The sequence below is a fragment of the Podarcis erhardii genome (assembly GCF_964252035.2).
Source record: "Podarcis erhardii genome assembly, chromosome: 14".
NCBI lineage: Eukaryota > Metazoa > Chordata > Lepidosauria > Squamata > Lacertidae > Podarcis > Podarcis erhardii.
This window is the reverse complement of record NC_138503.1, coordinates 21971562-21999535: the sequence shown is the minus strand read 5'-3', so window position 1 is coordinate 21999535 and position 27974 is coordinate 21971562. Positions and strand designations below refer to the sequence as shown.

General features: G+C 44.4%; 1 protein-coding gene and 2 long non-coding RNA genes across 5 annotated transcripts in view; 1 reads left to right on the top strand and 2 right to left on the bottom strand.

Annotated features, from left to right (window-relative positions):
* Window positions 1-400: 400 nt before the first annotated feature.
* Window positions 401-27974, bottom strand: part of LOC309328664 (ceramide synthase 3-like) — a 92098-nt gene continuing 64524 nt past the window's right edge. For all 3 annotated transcript variants that reach the window (XM_081838852.1, XM_081838853.1, XM_081838855.1), the window contains 7 exons: window positions 27751-27808; window positions 26707-26757; window positions 26148-26240; window positions 23778-23906; window positions 22327-22433; window positions 20278-20434; window positions 401-2549 (listed from right to left, as the gene is read on the bottom strand). In XM_081838852.1, the coding sequence (XP_081694978.1) occupies window positions 2424-2549; window positions 20278-20434; window positions 22327-22433; window positions 23778-23906; window positions 26148-26240; window positions 26707-26757; window positions 27751-27808 (721 nt within the window). In that variant the 3' untranslated portion in view covers window positions 401-2423. The remainder of the gene's footprint in view (window positions 2550-20277; window positions 20435-22326; window positions 22434-23777; window positions 23907-26147; window positions 26241-26706; window positions 26758-27750; window positions 27809-27974) is intronic.
* On the top strand, window positions 2545-5416 carry LOC309328955. The gene is made up of 2 exons (XR_014150951.1): window positions 2545-2926; window positions 3411-5416. It is a non-coding gene; the product is annotated as an uncharacterized lncRNA (long non-coding RNA).
* Window positions 3584-11578, bottom strand: LOC309328924. The gene is made up of 2 exons (XR_014150885.1): window positions 9719-11578; window positions 3584-7829 (listed from the first exon to the last, which is right to left on the bottom strand). It is a non-coding gene; the product is annotated as an uncharacterized lncRNA (long non-coding RNA).

The window sequence follows — 27974 nt, the reverse complement described above, 5'->3', positions numbered from 1 at the left end:
CACTGGTCCTACAGGCTACTTGCTGTTCACCCGTCTCAGATGCTGGTCAATTCCACAAGGCTCCTCATCGACCCATCTGCTGCTGCTGCTGCTGCTGCTGCTGCTGCTGCTGCTGAGACAGGAGCTCAGGCCCATGTCCTGACCCTATTCCTTTCTGCCCCTCTTTCATTCCCAGCTGACAATCAGTGGCCGATCTGAACACGCCAAGTCACTGCCAAGAAGGGATAGCTCCTCGCATCAAGTGCGGTCCTAGGTTTCCACCTAGGATTGGTCCAACGATAAGGCTAGTCCTAGCTCTCTTGAATCTTTGTCTAAACGTAGCAAAAAAAGCAACTCGCTGGGCATTTTCATATAAAGGAAGAGGTAAATATATAAATAAATACGTACACATGTTAACAGGTAGGTGATGTTGCAGTTTATACATACAGAATACACACACATCCCACCCCCTCCCAGACCAAAGAGGGGAGATTTTACAACACTTGTGCGGTTCAAATGGGAAGGGGGGGGGGAATAAAGTCACGAATACAGAGCCAATATTGTTCCTCTAGATCAGCCTTCCCAAATCTGGGGCTGATAGTAGTTCCAGTCCCAAAACTTTTTGGGGCATCAGATTGGAGAAGGCTGATCCAGAGATTGCTGCTGTCCTTTCTCCCTACCAGATAAGTAGCCAAATGAGTTGGGGCTTGGGGAGATGCCACCTGTGGAATCTCTTGGGGGATGAATTGTGTAACCTCAGAATAATTATTTCTGGTTTCCTTTGGAGCAGAGATGATGCAAAATTGAGAAGAAAGAGGCCAATTCTAAAGTAGGAGTCAGTGAAGTATCACTAAGCAGTGTCTCGTTCACTGGGCAGTTGTTTGGCCTAGTGGTTGCTGGTGCCCATTGGGAATGGGAGACAGATGTCAAGGAAATAAATAACTATCTGATTTTTAGAAGACATCTGAAGACAGCCCTGTTTAGGGAAGTTTTTAATGTTTGATCTTTTATCGTATTTTTAATATTTGGTTGGGAGCTGCCCAGAGTGGCTGGGTGGAGTATAAATAAATTATTATTATTATTATTATTATTATTATTAGGCCAACCTGAAACAGAGGCAGTCATGGGCTCCGGATGTGTTACTTGGTTTCTTGGAGGATAGATTGTTTTTAGAAAGAGAAAGCAGCAGGCTTCAATGGACACCTCACTGCAAAGCAGTGTAACAAAAACATAAAGGAAGAGGAATTCTTTGTAGGGCTTCAAGGCATCGTCAAATGAGCTGCTTTCCTAAAAAAATGCAATTCCCACTTGGCACAACTGAGCTGAGAAAGAAGCAGTATAGCCCAACCAAGGCCTTCCATGCCCTTCAACTCCAGAATGATGTATGCATGGGATCACTGCCACCCACAATTTGCACAAGGCTGCTGGAGGCCCAGCAAGAAATCTCTAACTCAAGAGGTAGGAAGGTTGTGCTGAGCTGTCAGGAACTACCTGGGCTAGGACCAGGAGCTCCCAGCTCTCCATGCAGCCACCGTGTGGTAAGCCACCAGATATGCCATTTGGACCATCTTCCAGGGCAGAAAAGGGCTGTAGCTCCAAGGTACGGCATCTGCCTTACATGAAAAAGGCCCCAGGTCCAATGCCTGGCATCTCTGGGTAAAACTGGGGGGAAATCCTATCTGAAACCCTGGAGAACTGCTTGTGTAGAAAATGCTGAGCAAGATAGATCTGACTCAGTCTAAAGTCTATGTTCTCAGGCTCCCCACACACCAGGGTGGCCGCTGGGCCCTCCCACGTCTTGTGCTTCTACCATCAAGAAACAAACCAACTTAAAAACAATTCCCAGAGTGGCTTAACGGTCAATCGTCATTTTGGAGAAAAATGTCACAAAGAACCTTGGTAGAGTTTGGTCCCCGCTGCCTCTTCCTAAGGTCAACCCTCCCAAAAGAGAATTAGAAGCAAATCTCAGGTAAGCAACCAATAAAGGCTTGAAACTCAACAAAGATGCCCTAATGCCTTATTGAAAAAATTCTGGTGACAACAACTTCACATAAAACCCCGCACTTATGAAACCATGTTAAAACATTATTAGAGACTCGGCAAAACTGTTTAAAGCGCTTATCAAATTCTAAATGTGTGAGCAGCTCGGTTCAAAACGATGACACTCCAAAGACTGTTTGGTGATCCTTGAGAATTCTCAAGAGTTGAAAAGGTCAGGATTGCCATGCACCCGTATGTACTGTGTTAGAAAGTGGCCCATTAAACACATTTTGTCAAGCAAATTATTCTTGCTCTTTTAAGAAACTGGGCTCTCTTCCAGCTCAACTGACCGGCAATAAAATCAATCATGGACTCCAGTTAAGATGTTGACGCTAAGCTCTCTACTGTAGGATGGGTTTCAGGCGCAGCAAACAGCACCCTGAGGAGAAGGCGCTGGCAACACACTAATGATTGTTGTTGTTTAGGAGAGGGTAGCTCAATCCATTCTTGCTTCCGTTTTTGGTGCACTCCTCTTCGACATCACTGAAAGAATCTTCTTCTTCTTCATCACTCCTTTCATCTTTCACATGCTAAGTGGGGAGGGGAGGAAGAGTATTAGTCAACGTTCACAGATGCCAACACACACATATCCATTGCTGACAGCAGCAGAACATAGAGTTAAACCAAAGGACATGGGGTGTTGTTCAGAAGGAATGGAAACAGGCTACTTTTGATTGAAGAAAGAAGCGGCAAATCAGAGGTTGAAACTGATCTGAAAACACTCTCACCAAATCTGCACCCTGCACCAGAATCCTCACATTTAGAAACTCAATGTACAGATTAACTTACATCATCCCAGGTTACATTGCACTAAAACAGAGGCCAGGCACATTTGAACCAAAGGGGCTTGAGAACAAAGAATAATTTGGTAGAAAATACAGAGGAAGAGGAGAAGAAGAAAAAACAGGTCGGGGGAGCAAAGGCCTTTGGGTCAGAAAGGAGAGGTAACATAGTAAACCGTTCAAATGGATCTGTGTCATTTTTTCTGCCCTTGAGCAAGAGGAAATTCCCACACCTATACAGTGGTGCCTCGCAAGACGAAATTAATCCGTTCCGTGAGGCTCTTCGTATAGCGGTTTTTTCATCTTGCAAAGCAAGACCATTGACAGCTTAGCGGATTAGCGCTATTAGCGGTTTAGCGGCTTTTAGCGGATCCGCTGATAAGCGGCTTATCAGCGGATCAGCTGATAAGCGGCTTAGGGCTTAGGAAAAGGGGGGGGGAAGGGGAAAAAACCCGCAGGAACTCGCAAGACATTTTCGTCTTGCGAAGCAAGCCCATAGGGAAATTCGTTTTGCGAAGCGCCTCCAAAACGGAAAACCCTTTCATCTAGCGGGTTTTCCGTTTTGCGGGGCGTTCGTCTTGCGGGGCACCACTGTACAGAGTTACTCAGTTGTAAAAACTGATTCATGTAAAACTGGAACTCTGTTCCGTCATAAACACTCATGAACAAGTAGGACGCAGGAGGGGCAGAGAGTGTACGAGCACTACTAGTACATCGTCATTGTCTCACCAGTACTTCCCAGGGCTGGGCAACTGTCAATTTCGGTTTCCCTCAGTTTCTCATTTTTCCATTCTTATGTTCAGTTCTCCACATTTTCATAGGCATTTGAAAATTCATCAGCGTTTAAGTCTGAGTTTCTCTCAATGAACATCCATTGCTGTGTGAAATAGCTGTGTGACTCTACCATTGCACTTTAAACATGAAGCAAGTTCCACCCACCAATCTCTTGCAGGAGGAAATATTCCCGGTGCTTCCATCTCAGTCTTTCCCACCCAACATCAGTGCAATCCCATGCATCTCCTCTCAAAAGTAAGTAAGTGCACAACAGCCTTAGAACATTTTGGGATAAAAATTGCAAAACAAGTGCAGGCATTCATTCACTGGCCTTTCGGATCTCTCCCAGATCTACAATTAGTAAAAGACTCCTATGTTAGTAGCTAGTCTGAAGGCAATTGTCTGTCATTGTCCCCCACTCCCCTTTATCTATTAAGTTTCTATGAAGACAGAGTAAAGCTAGGAGGGAAAATTAAAGCATAAACTCTACCAGCTTGACCGCAAAACAATAAACTTCCTGGGGTTCTCTCTTTTGTCTTTTCCAGAGCAATGCTCACAAGGGTATCCAAACAAACAAATCACAGTGTAAATACTGTAGGATAAACTTGGCACACCATCAGATAGAAGGAAAGGAAAAGCCCTGCACAGACAATTGATGAGGTATCATTTTGTTCAAATCGCCCACTGGCACTTCCTGAGCTAAGGACTCACTTTGCATTCGCAGTCAAAAGGCAACAATGTTTTCTGGGGGTCCGCGATGATTACCACAGGAGCGCACAGGGAGGAAAGCCTCCACAAATTAAAAAAGAACAGACATGCTGAGCGCAGAGAGAGAATAGGGACTGGGCTTACTGTCCAGATCTGGGTGTGCACATGCTGGATTTGCTTGTGACTGAGCCAAGGAGGGCTGTGGCTCAGTGGTAGATGTCTGCTCTGCATGCAAGAGGTACCAAATTCAGTCCCAAGCATCTCCAGGTAGGAATGTTCTGTCTGAAGCAGTGGGCAGCTGTTGGCAGTCAATTAAGGCAATCCTTAACTAGATGGTCCCTTGATCTGACTCAGCGGAAGGTAGCTTCCTATGGGTCTAAAGATCTTGAGGCTGTGTTTATGAGGAAATGCTTCCTCGCCCCACCCCCAGTGTATTATCTGGAAGATCGTTGAAATATTAATGGGACATTCATCCATGAACACATAAAGAAGGCTGTTGCTTTTGTGTAGTGCAAGCAGAAGAGGAAAAGCACAAGGAAAGATCTTTCTGCCTGTTTTGCATGTTCAAGACTATTTCTCTCTCTCTCTCTTTTTAGTGGACTCTGGAATCTGCTCTGAAATTATGTGAAATGTCACCAGATCATGACTCGAGGCGTTCTATAAAAACAGCTGCCTCAAGCTAGGATGTGTTGAGCTACATTTTGAAGCCCGGCTGAATAGTTTCAAGGATAATAATTCCAGGTACCTAAATCCACTGAAAAAGTCAACTCGTGTTAATCCCAACATATAAAAATAAAATAAAATTATTGTGAATAGGCCTGGATGATGGCCTTCAGTTGGCCTATTAACAATCCGTTCATGCGGTGATAAGACAATCTTCCTTTTTAATTGACAGTAGTGTACGATGGATAGTAACATGGGAGAGGAGTTTCAAATAACCCAGATGCATCATGGGAGAATTATAGAATTGTACTAAAATTTTTAAGTCCATCAGTACAATCCAGTCTGCACTGATCTGTATACAACACACAGACCCATTGTGATTCTTTACTCAGAAACAAGTTCCACCATCTCCAATGGGGCTTGCTCCTGAGGAAGTGTGCAAAGATTTATAGTCACGCGTTTGATTGTGAGGACATCCTGAAAGAACAAAAGCTTTCCCACCTCCACCAATTGCAGGAGAAATCTGTTTGCTCTGCTCCCTTTGTACCACTGGAAAAAATGATTGTTTCAATTCCTGCCTGCAAAGCCTAATAAGAAAAAGTTACTTATCTCCTCTGCCTCACAGTGCCCAGCCTGGTGATAACAGAATAAAGATGCAAGGAGGGAGCTGCAGCCCAGGTTAGGAAAAGAGGTGGTTAGCTACTTTAAATGAATTCAGATCTCCAGGGCCTGATGAGCTGCACCCAAGAGTACTAAAGGAGCTTGCGGAGGTAATCTCAGAGCCTCTGTCTATAAGCTTTGAAAATTCTTGGATAACAGGTGAGGTCCCTGCAGACTGGAGGTGGGCAAATATTGCCCCCATTTTAAAAAAAAGGGGGAGGAGAAGACCCAGTGAGCTTGACATCAATATCAGGGAAGTTCCTAGAACAGGTAATTCAAGCATTTGGTTTGCGAGCACTTAGAAACGGATGCTGTGATTACTAAGCCAGTGTGGGTTTCTCAGAAACAAGTCATGCCAGACAAGTCTCATTTCTCTCCCAGCCCCCCTCTTTTTTTTTTCTAGAGTTACAAGCTTGGTGGATTGGGGGAGTAAGAGCTGTTTGACATGGGAACAGATTCCCTCAGAAGGTGCTGGAATCTCTTTCCTTTGGAATTTTTAAAGAGAGGTTGGATGGTCACCTGCCATGGATACTTTAGTTGAGATTCCTGAATAGCAGGAGGGTTGGGCTAGATGACCCCCTTACAATGCTACCATTCTATGACCTCCACGTCTCTCATTATCCAGAATCCAGAAAAGCCAACAGCACTCAATATCAAACTAGTCTCTTAAGTTACTGCTCAGTTTTAACCAAGCAGAGACTACAATAATTCGCAATTAATCGTATACTCCGTGGCTTCCTATAAATTCTGCAGGCTGTGTTATTGAAATCCGCTAACTACTCCAGGGTATGTGATTTTGGGAGAATGTCAAAAGCTCAGGCAGCCCCGCACAAGTCATCACATCCCATTGCTTCCCCAGCGAGTCCAATTATAAATCTCCTCCTGGCAACGAAACAAAGGCCGATATAATAAGCATTTTGGTGCTGTTACGGAATTTCTTTGTTAACCCTAAGACAAAAGCTTAGAGTTGAGCTAAAGAGCTCCTTGTTATTAGACTTTGTTTCACATTATGAATGCTTCCATAGCCAAAAAACAGACTTCTCGGGTTGGGGTGCATTTTATCGAGTGCTGTCATCGCAGATCGTCTGGGCAGTTGAAATGGCTCTGCCTGCTCAGCCCTTCAGAGGGGGCCAGGCCCAGACGCAGCTTGCAAGGTGGGATGGAGCTGCTTGGCCAGCTTCCTAGTGGGGGTAGGAAGGGTCACTTTGGCTTATTGGTGTGGGAGTAAAAGACCCCAGGCCTGAAAACCTTCTGCTTGAGGTTGCTGACAAGGGGTGATGATGGAAGCGAACGGGGATTGGATGCTTACGCGACAAAGGAAAAGTGGTGTTCTCAGAACTTGTTATTGAAAACAAATTCTTGGGATGTAGCTGGAAGAACAAAACTGCAAGGTTAGCTGAAGCTGGCATGATGAAGTAAAACCTTCTTTGAAACAGCTTGGCTACATTCACAGAATCACAGCTGCAAGGGACCACCAGAGTTATCTAGACCACCCGCCTACAATGCATGAATCTTACACCTAATGTGGGGCTCAAACCCACAACCGAGATTAAGAGTCTCATGCTCTACCAGTGATCTGCCGCATGCGGCCCTCGGGCCACTTTTGGTGGTTCTCAGCAACATTTGATGCCCCCCGCCAGCCCTTGCTCTGTTTCCCCAAAACCGGGTAAGTGAGGTGCTGGGTTTTAGGATGGAGGCATGAGTTCCGGCTGAGAAAAAGCCCTGACTATGAAAATGGGTGCAAAAAGCCTGCTTCCCTTGGGGGAATTTACCTAAAGAAGGAGACTCTCTGCTGGGTTTCTACCTGTTCCTCACAAGCAATACAGCCTTTCAATAAATTGATCTTTAGCAGATCCTGCATTGCAGAAGGATAGACTGGATGACTCTTTGGTCCTTCCAACTCTGTAATTCTAGATCTTTGCAACCCTAAAATAATTCTCAAATACTCTCGTCCACACCAGGAAGGAGAGGGGCAATGTAGGAGGGAGGTTAGAATAGTGCAGACTTTCCAGCGGAGGCAATCCCGCAAATGTGTTTGCACCACACCAGTCTCCCTTCTGCCTTCCCACACTGTTAAGCCACTGTGACCCACCTACTGGGAAGCTGGCATAGTGGCTCTGTCCCACTTGGAGAGGAAGGAAGTTGCCTGCTTGCCCACATGATCTGCACCCAGTGGTTTATATTTATCAGTTTCTCATCTTCATACACAGAGAAGCAAGCTGCCTAGGGGACTTCCGGGTTGGCGCCATCGCCGAATGGCGGACTCCCTCCGAGCTCCGGAGGGAGCCTGCTCGGCAGGGGCTGGGTCCTACCGCGCCGGCGACGCGGGGACCCTCAAAAACCATGGGCGCTGAAACCCATGGACATGGTGACTTGGCTGGCACCTTTTGCGCCCCCCCGACCCGCGAAGGAGCCTTTTTAAAGGCTGCGGAACGGGTGACGGGGGGGTGGTGGTGCTTTGAGTCCTCCGCTTCCCCTGCCGAGCGAAGCCGCATGCCATTCGACGGAGAGCGCTGACTTCTTCTATTGAAAATTTGGACTTAAAAGAATAACCCGTGAGTAATTGGAACCTGGACTAAAAAGGGGGATAATTTTTAAAAAAAATTCGGAGCGAGCGGGGGAGGCGCAAAAAGGAAGTCAGCCCCCCCCCCCCGTCGTAGAGGAGTTAAAGTAAAGGATTTGACAACTAAGATCGAGCGCAACCCTATTTTGACAAAGTTACTAACTTCGCGAGGGAAAATTATAAGACTGAGCTGGAGGAGAAAAGTGGAATTGAATTAAAAAGCAACCCCCCCCCCCCCCCCCGGAATCCTGGGAGCGATTTGTGAGAGCGCCGGGAGAAGAGAAAGAGAGGTTTTGACAGCTGTCAAAGAGCTGTCAAAGCGGAAGAACAAAAATGAGAACTTTGTTACGAGGACTTTGCCGGTTACATTTGTTATAAATTGGATACAAATTGCTTAAAACAAGGAATAACAAGTTATTTTGACTGGTGGGCGTGATCTGGAAGGGAACTGAGTTATTGCAATCCACCTAGAGGAGCTGAGGGATATTACAAGTATTGTTGGCTTGGAACTTGAATAGAACTTTTTATCTCCCGGGAAACTGCAGGAATGGAACACTATTTTGTCTACAGAGGTCTACACACTAAAGGAGACAATAGATTTATCTATTGAAGAATGGAAGGGACTTGGCATAATGTTTTGTTCCTGAATAACAGAGCCTCTGCAGAGGAATTAGAAGCTTTTGGAATTAGAACATTTGTGCAGGAGAGCAGGAAAAAAAAAAAAAGGAGGAGAGGGATTAACAAGAACAACAAGAACAACAAGAATTGGATAAAGTTGGAAGTGGGAACATTTGGGACATCCAGATTTGAAAAGTCTAAGAAATAAAATTGGAGTTTTTACTCCTAAATATAAAAATCTGGATGGAAGAAATGGGCCTCTTTGAGATAGACTCCTTCCAAGATTGGACATTCGAAATTAAAGATGACTGGTAAAGGACTATGGCCTAGATCAGTGTTTCCCAACCTTGTGCCTCCAGCTGTTTTTGAACTACAACTCCCATCATCCCTGACTAGCAAGACCAGTGGCAAGGGATGATGGGAATTGTAGTCCAAAAACAGCTGGAGGCACAAGGTTGGGAAACACTGGCCTAGATAGATGTGGGAGCTCCAGGAAGACATCAGACGTTGATGAACATTGGGAACACAACCGGGAAAGGGGGGAGGGAAATTTGGAATCCAAAGGGCGTAAAATTATATTTGATTATCTTAATTATATTTTACAATTTTATTTTAATTAATTATATTTGATTATTTTAATCTGTATTGTATATTAAAGGAGGGAACGTGCGGAAGGGAACAGGTCGATTTTAGGGGATGGGAAAATATTTTTAAAACTGGGCTAATGATAACAAGTTCAAAATCTGGGATAAGAATTTGCTGAATTTATTTGTAAAAATTGGAATACAAGAGGGGGAGGGGAGGGGAAGTCCTGGAAAGATGTTACTGAAAATAAGATTTTAAATTGGGATGTTTTGTTCTTTTTATTTCTTTTGTAATTGGAAATTTCTAATAAATATTATTTAAAAAAAAAGAGAGAGAAGCAAGCTGCCTGGAATCCCAGGAAAGAAGCTAAATATTATCTGCATGTCAATGGGGTTTCCTGGGACAATCAAGTTTTCTGGGAACTTGGGGCTGGCACCAAAGCACACTGCTGTGTGATGCCAAGGGTGTTAGCATGGGAGCAGAATAACTCCTGTCACGCAATAGCGGCATACAAAGATGAAATTGAGAGTCTGGTTGGAACTTGCACCTGAACTGATTATCAGAATCACATTCACAAGTCTGAACAAATGGTTGCAGAGAGAGAGGAGCTGCTGGTGCATTTGCAATGTGCCAACCTTGCCCTGCCCTTTCTCCATCCTGGCATATGGCAGCAGCACAGGAACCAGAGGTCAGGTGACCACCACTGCCGCCCTCCCCACTACTGGAGTGGATCTGGTTGATATGGATTTTCTGGGCAGTATTTTCCAACAAAATCGAAAGCGCTGTTCTCTGCACAAAAGCTGCAGTCTCCCCTTTGTGATTTTTCCAAGTGACATTACATCCAGAAGGGAATCCCAAGATCCCTTATTACTGCATTGCTGTTTCCAGTTGCTATGTGAAGCCATGAAAGTGCTGAGGAAAAACCTGTAGAAGACAAAAGGTTGTACAGGAAACTGAGGAAGTACATCTTCCATTGATGCTTTTTGCCCTCAAGTATTTTTCTCAAACATTCAAGGGCGGAATCCTCTGAAATAGGTATTGCTTTTGCCACAAGAACATTCAGCTTTGGGGAGTAAGAATGGTTTCTGAATGAGCTTACCAGGCAAGTGTTTGCAGATAATGTACCAGAGTGAAGGAAGTGTGAGAAAAGGTCACTTTGCTGATTTTCTTCATGCGGCATTTTGAGATGTTCCTTTTCACCAGATATCCTGTTCAGCTCGCTTGACTGACAGGTTTCTGGGCCAATAAGAAAACAAAACGCTTTCTTCTTTGATTTTCTATAAACTGAAAAGAATTCATTGGGTGGAGACCGGCATGTTCTTTTCAGGAAGATCTTTGCCTTGGCAGGAACATTTTACACTCTTGACTGCAGCATTAGATTTCGATCTTGGACTCCAACTTTGGCCAACTTACTCTCCACGAAACACATTCCAGAGTGGGGATGTTGTACAAAAGCCAAGGGTTTTTGCTTTTGTTTTTGACTGAAGAGGAAGTCAATAAAAAAGGAGGAGAACTTCACACTATATAGAAGCCATCCAGCTTCTTGGAATTTTCGGCTGCTGAAGAGGAAATGGCACCATTCCTTATTCTCTCTCTCTCTTTTAACAAAGCCACTCTGAAGTTGAATGGGATAGGAGCAGCAAGGGGTGTGTGTGAAAACTGTATCCTTTCACCAGCAAAGTTGCCGCCAGTTCCACAGTGTTCCAGGTAGGCTGAGTTGCTTAAGCAACATTGCCCAAGTGTTCATTTGCTGAGTGGAAGGTATTTAAGTCACAGGATGTTTGGGATAGGTGAAGTTACAAGATAAAACAGTAGAATAAGGTGATGTTAACAAGATGAATCCCTGTAGAATCAAATAGGAAAGCTGATCTTGGTCTGAATCTTTTCAGGTTATAAGGTAGGAAGACTACAGTTTCTTCTTCAATGAAAGCTCCGAAAACATAGAAAGCTAGCAGGTCATTGAGACAGGCTCAGCATCATCACTCCCTGACAGTTCATTTATCTATATGCAGGGAGTTTCTTCCTTGTAGGAACATTTGAACACAAGGACACCCCACCCAAACACCCACATGTGGCCTGAAGCTAAACAGCCCAATAAAATATTTACTACTTGAGCCTGTTAAACTGTATAAACAAGCCTTCATATACCACAATTGGGGGTTGGGGTGGAGTGGAGTGGGATAAGGCACCAAAGATGCTCAACAAAATGGCTATCTGAAGAAGTGTGCATGCACACGAAAATGCATGCACACAAAATGCATGCACACAAAATGCATGCACACAGTTTTCACGAAAATGCATGCACACAAAATGGCTATCTGAAGAAGTGTGCATGCACACGAAAGCTCATACCAAGAACTGACTTAGTTGGTCTTTAAGGTGCTACTGGAAGGAATTTGTTTTGTTTTGACTATGGCAGACCAACACGGCTACCTATCTGTAACAAAATGGCTGTTATGGTTCTTGTTGCTTAGTCGTTTAGTCGTGTCCGACTCTTTGCGACCCCATGGACCAGAGCACGCCAGGCACTCCTGTCTTCCACTGCCTTCCACAGTTTGGTCAAACTCATGCTGGTAGCTTCGAGAACACTGTCCAACCCTCTCGTCCTCTGTCATCCCTTTCTCCTTGTGCCCTCCTATTTGATAGAGGGATGCATACCATTTATCAGTATATAGCCAACTGTTGGCACCCGTCTGTCTTGGGAGACAATGGAGGAATGCACCTTTGCGGGTGAAGAGAAATTGCTGGAAGATTGCATGTTTTATTGCAGCTGGGGCAGATGAAGGCGTCTGGTTGTGCTGCTGCAGATGCACCATGGCATTTCTTCTCTGGTCACTGCTATGAATACACGACCTGACTGTTTCCAGGCACTTTGATTGTCTGCAAGGGACTCCCACACAGCAGGGTTGATGCTGACAGCCTTCATGTCACATTTGCAGATATCTTTGTAGTGCAGAGTTTTGGCCATGACCAGTGGCTCAGTTGGCTTCCAATGGTCAAGGTAAAGGGACCCTTGACCATTAGGTCCAGTCGTGGCCGACTCTGGGGTTGCGGTGCTCATCTCGCTTTATTGGCCAAGGGAGCCGGCGTACAGCTTCCGGGTCATGTGGCCAGCATGACTAAGCCGCTTCTGGCAAACAAGAGCAGCACACAGAAACTCCGTTTACCTTCCTGCCGGAGCAGTACCTATTTATCTACTTGCACTTTGATGTGCTTTCGAACTGCTAGGTGGGCAGGAGCAGGGACCAAGCAACGGGAGCTCACCCCGTCACGGGGATTTGAACCGCCAACCTTCTGATCGGCAAGTCCTAGACTCTGTGATTTAACCCACAGCTCCACCCACGTCCCTTCCAGTGGAAAGCCAGACAAATACATGGAGACCAACGGCAGCTAGTTTCCATGTTCTGAGGCAGCAGAACTGAATATCAATTGCTGGGGACAAATAGAAGGGGAAGGCTAGTGCATTTGTGCCCCGATTGTGGACTTCCTGGCTGCATCTGGCTGCCTGCTTTTGGAAACAGGGTGTTGGAGAAATGCACCCTTAGTCTGATCTGAGTTTCTGAGTGGCAGGAGGTTGGAAAGACTATAGAGATGCTTCCAGGGATATAGAACACATGGGAATTAATGAATTGTTTGGGGGAAAGTGAATAGCAAAAGTGTTGCCACACTTGGTGCAGTTAAAATGAAGTGGTGTAAGATTAAAAGGAGAATCAGGATTTGCAACTCCATGACACAGGATGTGCTGATCCCTGGCAGTATAATTAGATTTTTAATTAGTGCTAAAATTCAACAGCTTTTGGTAAAGACAACCACAATAGCCGCCCACACTCTCCCAGTTAACTTCATGGAAATGTGAACAACAGGAAATGGAAACATGCATTACTTTCTTCGATACTGAACAGAAGTTGCCACTTTTGGAGGCAGAATTGTCTAATTGTAGAGACCTCTAATGGAAAAATGACCTACTAAAAAAAAAAGAAACTTAAGCCAAAAGAAGCTGGTTCACCAAACAAGGTCCTAAATGGCAAAAGTGATCTGAGTAATTTCTTTGATCAACCATGAAACAACAACGGTGTCCCAAATCAGTAAAGACGAAAAGGAGAACAGAAGCCAAATCCTTTGGTACATATGTCCCAGAGCAGGAAATCTCTCCCACTTCTGGGGCAATCTAACTCCCTACTGGAAGACTGTTAGTCTACTAATAAACAAAAGGAAAAAGATGAGCCTTCAGAGAGGCCAGTGAATCTCAATGGGACAAGAGGTTAAGAGGAAAAGATGATTGTGGGGAAATATGATTTATACAGAACTCAAGAGAATCAGCACCACAGACATGATTTACAGAACAAGCTGCATCACAGAGGAGATGAATCAGTAGTTCAATTTGATGTGCCGTTTTGCAAATGATTACCATTGGCTTGGAGATTATGTTAGGTGCCACAGGACACCAGGGTGGAGCATGCATCCAGGGTGAGCATGCGGATGCCAGAGCTGGTGCTTACCTTGTCATCGCCAATTTTAGCCCAGGCTGGGATATTTGAGATAGGAATTCTGAGCACCTGGAAAGGATAACTGACTATAAAATGACTGGTGACCAACATGTGAACAGCAGCTCCGAAGATGCTGAGTTTGCTCTGCTTTCATTTGTTGTTGTGTTGGAACAGCTCCTGACCTGCTGCTTCACACACCGGAAAGCAAGATGGTGCGACGTACCGCAACTGTAGCAGCAAGGACTCTTATGTCACAACTGGGGGGAATGGGACTCAAGAGTGAACTTGAAGGAGAAGACAATGTTTTAATACGGTAGCATACTTTACCACGTCTCTGGGGTTTTCTACAAATGACAGTGGAGAATGTGTACGGTAGAAAGAAAGGCAGATATTGGCTATGGCAACCTAGAATCATAGAGTTGTAGAGCTGGAAGGAACCACAAGGGCCATCTGGTCCAACCCCCTGCAACGCAGGAATATGTTGCCCAACGTGGAACTCCAACCCAAGACTCCGGGATTAAGAGTCTCATGCTTTACTGACACAGCTATCCCAACCTGAGATTTTTAAGGCAGAGGTGTGGCCCAGGCTCTACAATGCTCTCCACATTACTTGATACTTATGCAAAGACCGAGATAAAATCATCAGGAGTCTTTAGCTTCCACTACCCCACATCCATCCGCCCCCAAATGGCATGATCATAGAGGTAAACTTGAAAACCTGTTTTCAAAGGGAGAACATGAAAAACAAGACAATCTCACCCTACTTTCTTAAAGAGCTTATTAGAGACAGCTCATAGTTCATGCTTTGCATGCATAAAGATTCAGGTTTAATCCTTGGCACCTTCAGGTGTGTGTGTGTGTGTGTGTGTTTGAGGACCAAAGGTGGGCAAGACCCTCACTTTAAGCCAATGGTAGGGAAATTTTGTTCCTTCAAATGTTGTTGAACTCCAATTCCCATCGGCCCAAGACAGCATGGCCAATTGTCAGGGATGATGGGAGCTGTAGTCCAAAAACATCTGGAGGGTGAAAGGTTCTCCTTGGTGCTGGCACCAAGACTTCTCCACAAGCGATTGCTGGATATTTTGCAGGATTCCCAGGCCCCCTGCTACGTTTTTTAGTTGACAGCTATTACAATAAACTGAATGGAACCAGTGTGAAAACGTCTGCGGAAACATCTCAGATATGACACTGAGAGAAAAAAGTAGGGAGAAAAATCTTGAGCCAAAGAAGTGATGGTGGTGAAAAATCTGTGGTTGGGGCAGAAATAACTATAGGCAGATTTGATGGCCAATACCAAGAAAAACATTAGCATACAATCAGTTTGGCTCCGCTGGGATTTTTCATTATCGCTTTGCAACAAAGCTTCTCACAAGGTATTAGCAACACTGTAATCATCCAGACCAAAATTACAGTGGTAGGAAACACCCTTGGCGAGGAGCCAACAAAAAATGCTGAAGCAACACCAAGCTAAGGTTCTTACTCAAAATGAGATTGCTGATTGGCTCAAAATATGGCAGTTTCTGAACCCTGAAGGCTTTGCAAGCAAGACAATACTAGCAAGCAAAAAAACAAACAAAACTGGGTGCAAGATATGGAGACATCCCAATGAACATTTCACAAGGTTCACGTTAAATCTGCCCCACCCAGTGCATCAGCCAGTGCATCAGTTTCAAATGTCAGTCCTGGGTGTTAGAGAAGGGGTAGCTGACATAGTGCCTTTCAGACATCCTAGACTACAACTACCATCATCCCTGACCAATGGCCATGCTGGAGTTTCAGTCCACAAGAACTGGAGGGCACCACATCGGCTACCACTGCATCAGAGGTTTAAGGCAGGTTTGGGATTCTGTTAGTGTACTATCCATCCCATTTCTAATGGTCTCTCTGCCCAGATTAGTGGTGTTGATCTCAGAGGTAGTGCTGAGGACCTCAAGGTTTTTGATCTTGGGGGACTTCTACATCCAGATCCGAGCTGCTTTCTCTAGAGCTCTGCCTTTGCTTTCCCATTAACAAGTTCCAAGAAAGCAGAGGAAATCCAGAATGAGTATCTGACTGGAAGCAATTCTGGGTTGGATAAGGGCAAAAAAGAAAACCCCAATGCTTAAGTCAAAGAAGATAGAGGTACTGTTGGTCAGAAATGCAGCTGACCTGGAAAGAGATTTGCAATCAGTTTTAAAGAGGGTTGCACGTCCTCTCTAAAGTCAGTTAAGAACCTAAGAAGAATGTGATTGATGAGGTACACACACAAAAATGCGCCACTTGCCCTGGGCGTCCTTTGCCCCAATTTGGTCTGAGTGATTTGATTCTTTGGTTTCCATAAACATAAAAACACCTCTAAACGGTGTACAAAAAACTGAAACAACAACAGACAAAAATGCAGAGTTATAGATAAAATTGGGACTTTTGTCACTAATATGTATAAATCAATATCAGTTCATTTTCCTTCTAACGCAACCTCTTTCTCAGCCTCTGGGGTCTCGCCCACGGTCCAAACAAACTCTCAGCTCACCCACACAAAAAGTCTCACAATGTTAAAGAATTCCTGGAAACAGCAGGCATCACCCTAGTCCAGGAGTCCCCAAACTTGGCCCTCCAGATGTTTTGGGACTACAACTCCCATCATCCCTAGCTAACAGGACCAGTGGTCAGGGGTGCCTGCCCTAGTTTCTCACTCTAGACTTGCTTTTTATGGGCAAGACCCAGGTGACTGGTTCTTCCTTAGGATGCCGGATAATTTAAGGGCCTGTTTTTGATCTCTGAAGCCCTCAAACATTTGGGACTGGGCTGTTTGAGGGATCACTTACATCTGCATGAACCCCTCCTTCCCAGGCCACTGGATTGGCTCTGCTCAAAGGAAGGAGGAGGAGCTAGGCTTTTTCTGTCACATGATCATCTATTCTGAAGTCACGTCCACACAACATCCATTTAAAGTACTCTTATACCATTTTAAGAGTCCAGGAGAATCCTAGGAGCTGTTTGTTAATTGTAGGTTCATGAGATCAGATCCTTCAATAAAACACGGTTCTCAGAATTCTTTGGGAAGCCATGGCTGGCATATGAGTGATTTAACTGGATGCTGCGGGTGTGACACAACACACAGCCTGGCAATCTAATGCTTGCATAGGGTATAAGTCAAAAACTCAAAACCTACAGGCATTCTGCACATCTCAGACAATGGCAGTATCCTTTAATAGCCATGCTCTAAAAGTGTCCTGCCTTAATTTGCCTCAATAGTATAGATGCATAGCCATCCTTTATACTCATTCATTCAGCTCTGGAAAGAAAGCAGTTAATCTCAGTGGATTCCCTTTGGCAAGATACTTTCCACCAGTACATCATTCCACATCCTCAATTCCCCACATGTTTTAAAGCTTGTCCCTAAAATATCCATCCTATGTTTAGACATTATGGCTCTGGACATGTTTCAGTGATGCTGGAAGCTGGAATCAAGAGGGCATTGTAACTACAAGATGGAGTTGTATTAAAGAAACAAAATGTGCTTCTTAGCAACAGAAATCCTTGAACATCAAGATGGTAGCCCAAACCACACAAAACGGGGTTGGGAGTGGGGAGTGGATTCTATGTTACTATTCCCTAACCTAACCTAACCTAACCTAACCTAACAAAAGCTTTTCCTCAAAAACACAAATTCAGGAAATCCAACTGGTGACCTGGCCCTTCGCAGGTGCATAGTACATTTATGTATAAAAGTATTTCTATACCACAAATGACATTCTATATCACAAAATATTAGGGTGGTGTACAAAGTTAAAACATGATACGAACTGGCAGGATGAGAAGGAGGAGGAGGAGGAGGAGGAGGAGGAGGAGGGGGAGGAAAAATGGGATCCTGGCAAGGGGATGGGGAAGGAAGTACTCAGAGTGACAGAGGATGGCGAGGAGATGGGGATCAATGTGCAGGAACCAGAGCATTGGGACCCATCACCAGAGCCAAAGGGGCCTCTGTCTCCTCTCTGAGGAGTAGGAAGAAGCAGGAGTAGCACTCTAGGAAACTGAGACAGGCAAGAGCCCACAGCCCAGCTCACTAGCTAGCCAGGTGGGGCTTGCTAGCTCTGGGAAGAGGTGTGTGATTCCTCAGTAGGCTCAGAACAGGTGAGTGTCACATGCCTCACCAAGCCCAGATGTTGCAATCAGCATGCAAAGAACAAAAGGGAAACAAGAGCTGAGGGGTTGTGTCTGCTCAGCTGCTCATGTTGAGGGACCTTGACTTGGATGCTCTCTATGGGACTGTGCTTCAGGTTTGACTCTGGACTGTCTCCTGACTCCTGGACTTCAGATTTGGCTACTTGGATTAACCCTGGACTATGTTTCCTGACCTTTGGACTTTTCTTGTGTGGATTAACCCCTGGTCTTTGAACTTTGGACTTGACATGCTGACTTGCTGCCAGGTAGGCCAGGGGTTCAGGACAAAACACACACAGATACAGATACAGATAAACTAAAAACTAAACAGTGCTGTCTGCATACAAATGTTTCCAAGAGGTGTCTGAAAGTCAAAAGTGATAATGCCTCTGCCAAATATATGCTGGAAGAGTATCTCATAGGCATGGGACTTGCAACACAAAATGACCAACATCCAGTGTAGGCCAATCGGGCCTCTGTAACATGTGTTAATACATCTGGAATGGATAATCTCGATGATTGGGCTGGGATATAAGGGCTCAGACAGTCATTAAGGCATAGTTATTTTGAAGCCACAAAGCAGGCATTCTTAACCTGTGGTCCATGGACCATCAGGGCATCCATGAACAACACACACACACACAAACAAATTTCCCCGATGCAATAAACTTAGTGCTATGCCTTTATTTGCATTTTACTGGGGAAAAGGGGCCCATAGCTTTCATCAGATTCTCAAAGAGGTCAACGACTCCCAAAATAGTTAAGAACCGCAGCCATAAAATGTTGCTTGTAGAACTGATGTTTCTACATGTAAAGAACTAGAGATGAAGGAGGATATGCATCTACTTGCTGCTGAAAAGAGCGTGCAAGGCAGCTGGAACACAGGGTGCTGTCATAATGAGTCCATGTCCTAGCTCTGTATTTGCCTAGATTACAAACTCGATTTGATTTCAGCCCTCTCCAGAGTTTCGTATGGGAAAGATGCCACGGACTGAATGTGGTATCTTTTTCTTGCAAACTATCTGCGGCACCATTGATCTATGGCCTTTCCCCTGAGAACATGGGAAGCTGTGTTATCCTGAGCTAGACTTGCACAGACTGGCAGCAGCTTTCTAGAGTTTCAGCCAAGAGTCTTTCCAAGTCCTGGGGGATGCTGGGGAATTGAACCAGGACGCTTTTGGGCTCTGCCACTGAGCTACAGGCGCTCCTCTTAAGGTTTTTTGTGTAGTGATATGAAATACATGCTGCGATTTCATCATGCTACCAGTTTCCCTACCTTCAGAAGCAGCAGCCAATGAAGTGAAATAGGGATCACCTTGTTCATTTTGCATGAATCAATGAAACAAGGAAGAGGAGGAGATGGAAAACTTTGGCAATGGTCACACATTTCCTACAGCCAGTGGTACTGCCCCTGAGGTTACAATTCGGAATTTTCTTAATTCCTGCTGTTGATAAAAAATAAAATTTGCTTCCTGAATGAATACCACCAAAAAGTAACTAGACACAGAGACAAAATCTTGCTAAATCGAGGCCCACATCTAATTGGCATTCCCCTGAACCAGCAATATGTAGTTGCAGGAGTGGGGATGGCTGCAGAGAGATATGCATTTAAATATCTAGCATAGTGCCAGCTTCTATAAACAGACGATCTCATGACATGGCCTGCCAAGCAAGTTACTTCTGAAATCTGCTTAACAGCTTTGGGGACACAAGCCGCCTTCACAGCCAACTTTACCACCCCTTTGGAAAACAGATGGGAGGGAGAGCCTGCTGAAGTCATCCCAGATGGCAAAGGAAGGGCAGTATTATGACCACCACTGTACAGACAACTGCTGTTTTGATGTTCCATTTCTAAAATATTGTGTAAAACTCCAAACACAAACATACAGGGGTCATACAGAGAGACATGGACATAGGAGCCAACGCCTAGAAGCCAAGGTCCTTTCAACCCCCCAATAAAATATTTGAGGGGGCTGGGCATTGAGGGGGCTGGGCATTGCCATTCAGATGGTTTGGGAGAGCCCTGACATGTGATCAGTTATGAGGGGTGGGACTTACCTGCCCCCCCCAATATTTTATTCAAGTTGGTACCCCTGGGCATGGAGGGGTGCTTTCTGGACCCCAGACCTGAGTTTTCCTACCCTTGATGTAAATGATAGTTCTTAAAAAGTGAAGAGTTAAGAGAACTGGGAGTTTCCTAGTCTATCATTATCAAATGGACTTCTGCCCAAATCATACACTTACCCGGATGCTTTGGCTGAAGCTTAAGTCTTACCTTTATAAAGATGAATTTCTTCAGAATTCTGAAAACTAAGTAGCCCCAGTACAGATGCAGACCTTGCAGGATCAATAAAGGTACATTGTAGACGATATATGCTAGGACGAATGTCTGTGTATAATATATAGGATAGATCAATGTGGATCGTAGAATCCTGAAATAGAAAAAGTATTGTGACAAAGTGTGCATGGGACCCTGGTGGATTTTAAGCAGTGTATGCCTTTACTAACATCCCCATGCCCTGCTTTGCTTGGGAATTCCACAAGACAAAGAGATCAGTGCCATTTTGATACCACCAGTTGAAATCTGTGCAGCCTTGAAAGGTTCGATTTACCATCTTGATTCAAGATGACACCAAATTATGTCCAAGCATGGTTGAAAACCTGGCCCTTCATCACAGGAATGAGGTTCAACTATGGTTCAAAAATGTCTGGAGACTAGCACTTGCAGAGGAAACAACTCATGGTGCAGCAGTATTGAAAGGAAAAGAGAGAAATCGGGTGTTTTCTAGGCCAATTGGTGGCCATTGATTACATGTGGACTGGAGAACATTATGTTGGCTGCATCAGTACTGATCTTGACTTCCTGGTTGCTTTTCCTTTGTCAAAACTATGTTGGTGTGTGCCCTATCTCTGTTGAGTGATAGAAACTATGATAAAAAACCGTGTTGAAGGGATACAAAACTAGATAGTAACCAAACATGGGTAAAGGACATACTATAGAATATAGATAATACTTACCTGACTTCTGGCAAGAGGGGGGGGGGTATTGACATTTTTTTTCTTTGTATGGATATTATTGTGCTCCTTTAATGTATATTATTGAAAAGTCAATAAAAATATAAATATTTGCAGGGGGAAGGATTGAGGAACCATCTGTTCAGCCTGCCGCCTTGATTCGAAATGGTGTCCAACTGTATCCAAATACAGATGAAATCCTACTCCTTGATCTCAGGAACCATCATGCAAAATTTGGTTACAATATTGCAAGAGGTGTCCAAATGCACAGAGAAGAGAGACAAGCCACTTTCCAAAGAACATCATGGATCACTGTAATTGTGGTTGACTTTTATGCTGCCCTTAGGGCATCAAGGCAGTGTACAGTAGTTAAAAGTAAAATGCAGAACAAAACAAAAAGTCTATTAAAAAAAACAAGGCAATGCTAAAATTAAGAACAGACACACATGAATGCTGACAGAGCACAAACACAGATGAGAGCTCAAATCAAAGGCAGCCAGGAAAGGTTTTCTATCCTAAAGCTCATCATGCTCCTCTTATACCAAACGGCAACACAAAGATCATGGACCATGTGTAGAAGCAAAGACACACTGGTGCTCTGTGGTCTTCCTTCTTCAAAAGGAAGCCCCCAAGCCTCATTATTTCAGAAATATAAAAGGATCAGAAAAAAGGAAAGTAAAAAAAGAAATTTAAAATAACCTCTACAGAACTTGCCATATTCATTCAGTTTTTCAATTCAAATTGCTCCTGTTTGCTTGTTTTTCCACTTCTGTATATCTCTGTGAACCCCTCTACACCTGTAAGGAGGTCTCTTCCTCTCTTTATGGATGGTGACATTCAGGCAGTATCATTCATTCATTCATTAAGGGCATTTGAAACCCGCCTTTCATCCATTGATCTCCATCCCTGATCTAAGGACCTAGGCAGGCTGATGTGGGAATAGGTGTTCCTTCTTGAATAACAAATGCCACTCACCCTTGAACACAGCCAACAGAGGGCACAATCACTACTATAACAAAAGTTGAATTTTGTAATATTGGTGTCCAACTAATGCATCCTATCAGTGTAAGGATCTCCGCTTGCGCAATTGAACTTTAGGCTCTGCTCCTCTCCTCTCCCCACCCTCCCCAAATCTCCTCCAGATGGTTGAGGGAAGTGTAGAACACTTTTCAGGAGAGGCAGGGGATTTCTATTGAGAAAGTGGAAATTCCTATCTGGATAGGCCCATTATGTAGTGCTACATTGGATACAATCCTTTGTTTTACCCTGAACATGTGTTCACGTTGCTAGTCCATATGAAGCAACTCACCAAAAGGGGAATAAAATCATTCGCGTGATGAAGAATGCGATGGAGAAGACAACGAAGAAGAAACTGCAAGCTTTCTCCCAGCGAGCGTAGTTGAACATCTTTGCTGCCTGGAATGCAAACAAATCCATTAGGCAACATCCATAAATTTAAGAGATTCCCCTCTTTCAAATCTCCAGGATTATCAAACGGTTGCACAGTGCGCTAGAACAGCCATGAGCTGGCCCTTCTTGGTATGGTTCTCTGTGTTGTATGAAGGAGGTCTCTGGTTCAATCTTGGGGACATCCAGGTAGAGTTGGGAATGTTCCCTGTCTGGAAGCCTGAAGAGCAGTTGCTGGTCAGTGCTGACAATATTGAGCCTGATAAATCAATAGCAGCTTGCTTCCTACTTCCATAGGCTTTCATCTAATCTGCAGTCTGCCACTCCCAGTCCTTTCTAAACCGCCCTGCGAGAGCTATCAAAGCATATCTCACTGCACTTCCGTCCCACCCCACTGGTACTGACACCTCCGGCACTCCATACTTCTGGCCCAGTGCAGATAGGGAGGGACCAATGGTGTAATTCTTCCTATGCCAGCATCTCCCCTGCAGTGCTCCTCTCCAATGCTGTTCAATAACAATATGAAGCTGCTGGAAGCGGTCATTAGGAGATATGGGGCATGGTATCATCAGTATGATACCCAGCTCTAACTCTCTGCTACATATGACTCAGGAGAAGCTCTGACTCTTTTAAAACAGTGTCTGGATGGATGAGGGCCAACAAGCTGAAACTGAATCCTGGTGAGATGGAGGCACTGTGAATAAGCGGTTCTCGGGTCTGGGAGTTGGGTAGTTCACCAGTTTTGGACAGGGTTGCACTCCCTCTGAAGGAACAGGAACATAGTTGGGGGAGGCATGTGCTTCCAGATCCATCCTGAAGTCCCTTCACAAGAAAGGGGATAAAACTCTCCCCCCCCAAGTTATCGCCCTATTAGTTTTCTGGATGTTCCCTCCAAACTTTATGCTAGAAACCTAGCCAAGACACCTGCTAGGCTCCACAAAAACAACATCTTACATGAGGAACAAGGGGGGTGTAGACTTAGAGCTGGCTATAGCACTACTGACTAATGCTTCACACAGTCTCACATCATTTGCAAATATATGAATCAAAACAAATGCAACCTCCATTGATCCATCTACCACTTTTGACTCAGCCAACCAAAATAGATTGAGGGAGAAGTTCTCAAATGCTTGTTATATAGACCTTTGAAAGTGCAAAATAATTTTCAAAGGAAAGCACTTTCATTTCCCAATGGGACATCAGCTGCCCTTCACGTAGAACTGGTTGACAACGACATAGGCCAAAGTTGACTGTCTTTGCTTGTCAAACCAAATGTCTGAACGAGCAAAGCAAAGAACACAAACCCAGTATGATCTTATAAATAGAAGGCACTGGAAACCAAACAGCTTTTACCTCCAGCCAGAAATCCGCAGAGTCATGGATGAGCATGACCAGCGTTCCTATGCGGACGTGATTGCTACACCAGGAGCAGAACATCAAGGCAAGGGCAGCAAAATGGTGAATCACATGGGCTTTAAAGTCCTGTTGGAGAAAAGAATAAATAATGACTCAAACCCTCTTCTTCAAACAAGTTTAACAGAAATGTGTTTGTTACACCTGACATCATGGTCAGTGTCAGGAGTCAGCACTGATGTGCACCTCCTGAAACCCATGGTCCACCAGGGCGCCCTGCCAATCCCTTGCTGCTGCCTCCTATTCACTTGCCTTCCTTGTCTGAGCAAGCAGTGACAAAGAGTAGTAAAATCTGCATGGTTGCTCTGGGAGATGTTGCAGATTGAGACCAGAGGGGAAGGCCAGTGAGTCAGAAGAAGCAACAGTGGTGGTGGGACATTGAGGAAGGGAGCCAACTGAGAGCATCTTGACTGTCCCCTGCCTAAACATGGAATCTGAACTCAGGAAAAAGGGGCTGGGTAGATGCACAGAAGCCAACGCGTTGGGTAAGTGCTATGGTTGTATAAATAAAAAGGAGGCTGCCTGATTCTGTGTTCCTTCCAGAAACTCTGGCTCCTTTACATTTTGTAGGTGTAGCAAAGCCACATCAATATAGGGACCATCAGTACCATATTGAAGATGGACCATATTGCTTTGAAGCGCATCACTGCCACTATCCCCATTCTGTAGCTTGTGCAGATGCTTGGTTCAAGCAAAGGGCATATTGTATAGTGCAGGAGCATAGCATAAAATATTCAACTTTCAGCCACCAGATGCATATTGAAGGTGGAAGGTGATGCATCTTTCATAAAGACAGAACTGTGCAAAAATTTACAAATGGGAGGTAGGTAAGGACCAATCAGTCTATTCACAGTATGTATCAATGTCACAAATGTTAATTCATAAGGTCGTTCCATCCCATCCACATTATTCTGTACATCTTTAAAAAGCATGACATTTAAATACATATTTTATCACAAAATATTTTCTCACATGCAGTTTATCACAATTATTCATTTCTAAACACCTTTCATCCTGATATATGTGATTTTTTTTGGGGGGGGGCAATGTTTTGCAACATTTCTTCAGCTAATGTTGTGCTGAGACAACATTTTCCAAAGCTCATCCAGGAAGACTCACTGGGAGCTGTCCAGGGTCCTGATTAGCTTTTGCTTGATGAGACTCTGTTAATGGCTACTACTTCTCCATCAATCACCAAACCCCAACACAGTGTTGGATGCCTTCTGTCTCTTTTTCTGAGTGTATTCAGCAAGATGATTGTGGTGGGGCATAGCTGACCTGTGGCACAAGCCAACGCCAATGCTTGCAAGTGACAGTATTGGAGCAAGGTTATCTGAAAGTCAGTCCTGTTCACACCTCCACCCAAGCTGCTATATTTGAAGGGAATTTTATGTTCTGAAAGAAGTTGCCTTCTTTCACGAGGGAACATCTGCAGTATTAAATTACTCTTGGGACCTGGTAGCAGAATGTTTTTACAATGTTTTTAGCTGAAACTGTTTTTAGAAACTTTTTTTTTTAGTATGAACTCTTATGGGTATATTTGCCTCTGTAGGAAGAAGTCCCTGAAAGTATTCTGTAGGAGGAAGGGCAGAATTAAACTTATTATTAATAATAAATAGCATTACCACCCACAGTGATTATGTGGGAAAAGCCTGCCCCTTTGAGAGTTTCTTACTTGTTGAACTCTAGGTCCTCTTTGATGCAGAGAACAACATAACCTTCAGTATGCCCTTCCCTGTCCTTCCTATAGTTTCCTTTGTGTCCATTAATTGTTCCTCGAAGCCATCTTGGAGTCTCTTAGCATTAACATATCAACACTGATACACAGTATGCCTCTCAAAATGCCTTTGGCGTGTGCATTTCACCCTATAGTGCCCTGGCTTCTCTGAGTTGCTATCATGAGCCCTCGCACTCTCAGTGTCCAGTTCTCTCCTGACACTAAACTAAGTACAGTCGTACCTTGGTTTTCGAACAGCTTAGTTCTCAAATGTTTTGCCTCCCGAACGCCACAAACCCGGAAGTGAGTGTACTGGTTTGCGAACTATTTTTGGAAGCCAAACACCCAGTGGGGCTTCCGTGGCTTCTGATTGGCTGCAGGAGCTTCCTGCAGCCAATCAGAAGCCGCGCTTTGGTTTCCGAACGTTCTGGTAGTCGAAAGGACTTCCGTAACGGATTTTGTTCGACTTCCAAGGTACGGCTGTATAGCACTTATGGAACACCGCAGTGCAACGTTATTCTTCTCCAATAAAAAAGGCAGAAAATCATACAACATTTGTGGACAGTAAATTGTGAACCATTATCACGACTTGCCTTCCTTTTGGTGTCAAATCCAAGAGTAAGCAACAGTGAACTATAGAAACTCATCTGGAGGATGTAGTACCAATACTGGGACGCCAGCAAAGACTGGAAAGAGAAAGAATGCCCATTACCTCTTGAGTCAGACAGTCTGGGAGAGAGGAGAAAACACTGGTATTGGTGTTAGCACTGTGGCCAAGGAATAATAGAAGGATGCCAAAAAGAAGGGGGCCAATTATGACCCTGGGATAGATTTTCCCTTCTTCAGGGGATGAGGCAAGGACTTTGCATGCAGTTCAATCCACAGCACCTCCACACAGGGTTGGGAGAGACCACCATCTGAAATCCTAAAGAGCCAGTCAGTGTACTGAACTAGATCAACCAATAATCTGGCCTGGGAAAAGGCAGCTTCCTATGTTCTTATGCATTCTTCGCTTTTTGACTAGTGGGCATGCAGAACTCAACATGGGGTGGGCAAAACGGTTACTCTGACCCCATTAAAGCATTGTGGGATGACTTTTCAGAAAGAGGGGACAATTAGAACTCTAAGAGAAGTAGCAGAAACAGCACTCACGTGGTATGGGTAGTTGGCCCAAACCTGCCAAAGATCATAAAGCCAGGGTTTCTAGGGGAAAACAAAACAAAACAGAATCAGGCAGATAATTACCATTATTTTCCATGTTACAGAGTAAGCGCAGCACACTCATAGAATCATAGAATCATAGAGTTGGAAGAGACCACAAGGGCCATCGAGTCCAACCCCCTGCCAAGCAGGAAACACCATCAGAGCACTCCTGACATATGGTTGTCAAGCCTCTGCTTAAAGACCTCCAAAGAAGGAGACTCCACCACACTCCTTGGCAGCAAATTTCACTGTCGAACAGCTTACTGTCAGGAAGTTCTTCCTAATGTTTAGGTGGAATCTTCTTTCTTGTAGTTTGGATCCATTGCTCCGTGTCCGCTTCTCTGGAGCAGCAGAAAAAAACCTTTCTCCCTCCTCTATGTGACGTCCTTTTATATATTTGAACATGGTTATCATATCACCCCTTAACCTCCTCTTCTCCAGGCTAAACATGCCCAGCTCCCTTAGCCGTTCCTCATAAGGCATCGTTTCCAAGCCTTTGACCATTTTGGTTGCACTGGCTGAGCAACTGAGCTGGTTCAAATCTTACCTCTGCCACAAACTCACTAGGTGGCCTGAGGCAAGTCACTCTCACTCACCTGCCACTCACCGCCATTTGCAATATGAGGATGGTAGTTCCGGCCTACCTTACAGGGTTCTTTTTACTATTAGTGGGAGAACCTGCTTACAGATTTCCTGAAGTGTTCCAGCGTCAGGAGGTGGGGGAGAAACCCCTATACCACAACATGCATTGGACTAAGAGGAGGGCAGGATAATTCCCCAGTCCTGGCTTCTTCTTAATCAAATAAAATTTCATAAATCCCCTGGGATTATAATGACAAGCAACTGCTGAGAAATTGGGCATCTAGCCCTTATTTTGCAACAAGGAAAAATTCTGGGCACGTGGCAAATCTTGCTTTAGAGAAAGCAGGATCAGGCCTTAGTTTTGATGAAGATTTTATTAAAGGTTCACTTGTTATCTTCCATTTAGCTTACATCATAGAGAAATACAATTCCAGCAATACATGATGTCAAGTAGAATATAAATCGCCAACTGCAAAAAAATAAGGAAAAAAGGATTTAAGAACACAGAAGTCACACATCTGAAGTAGACATAATGCTGCTCAATTTTCTATACATATTTTGGAGATCAAAAAGATCCCTTCTTTCCACTTCCCTCATTTCATCCTAACTCCTTCCTTTCATTTTCAAAGTTACCG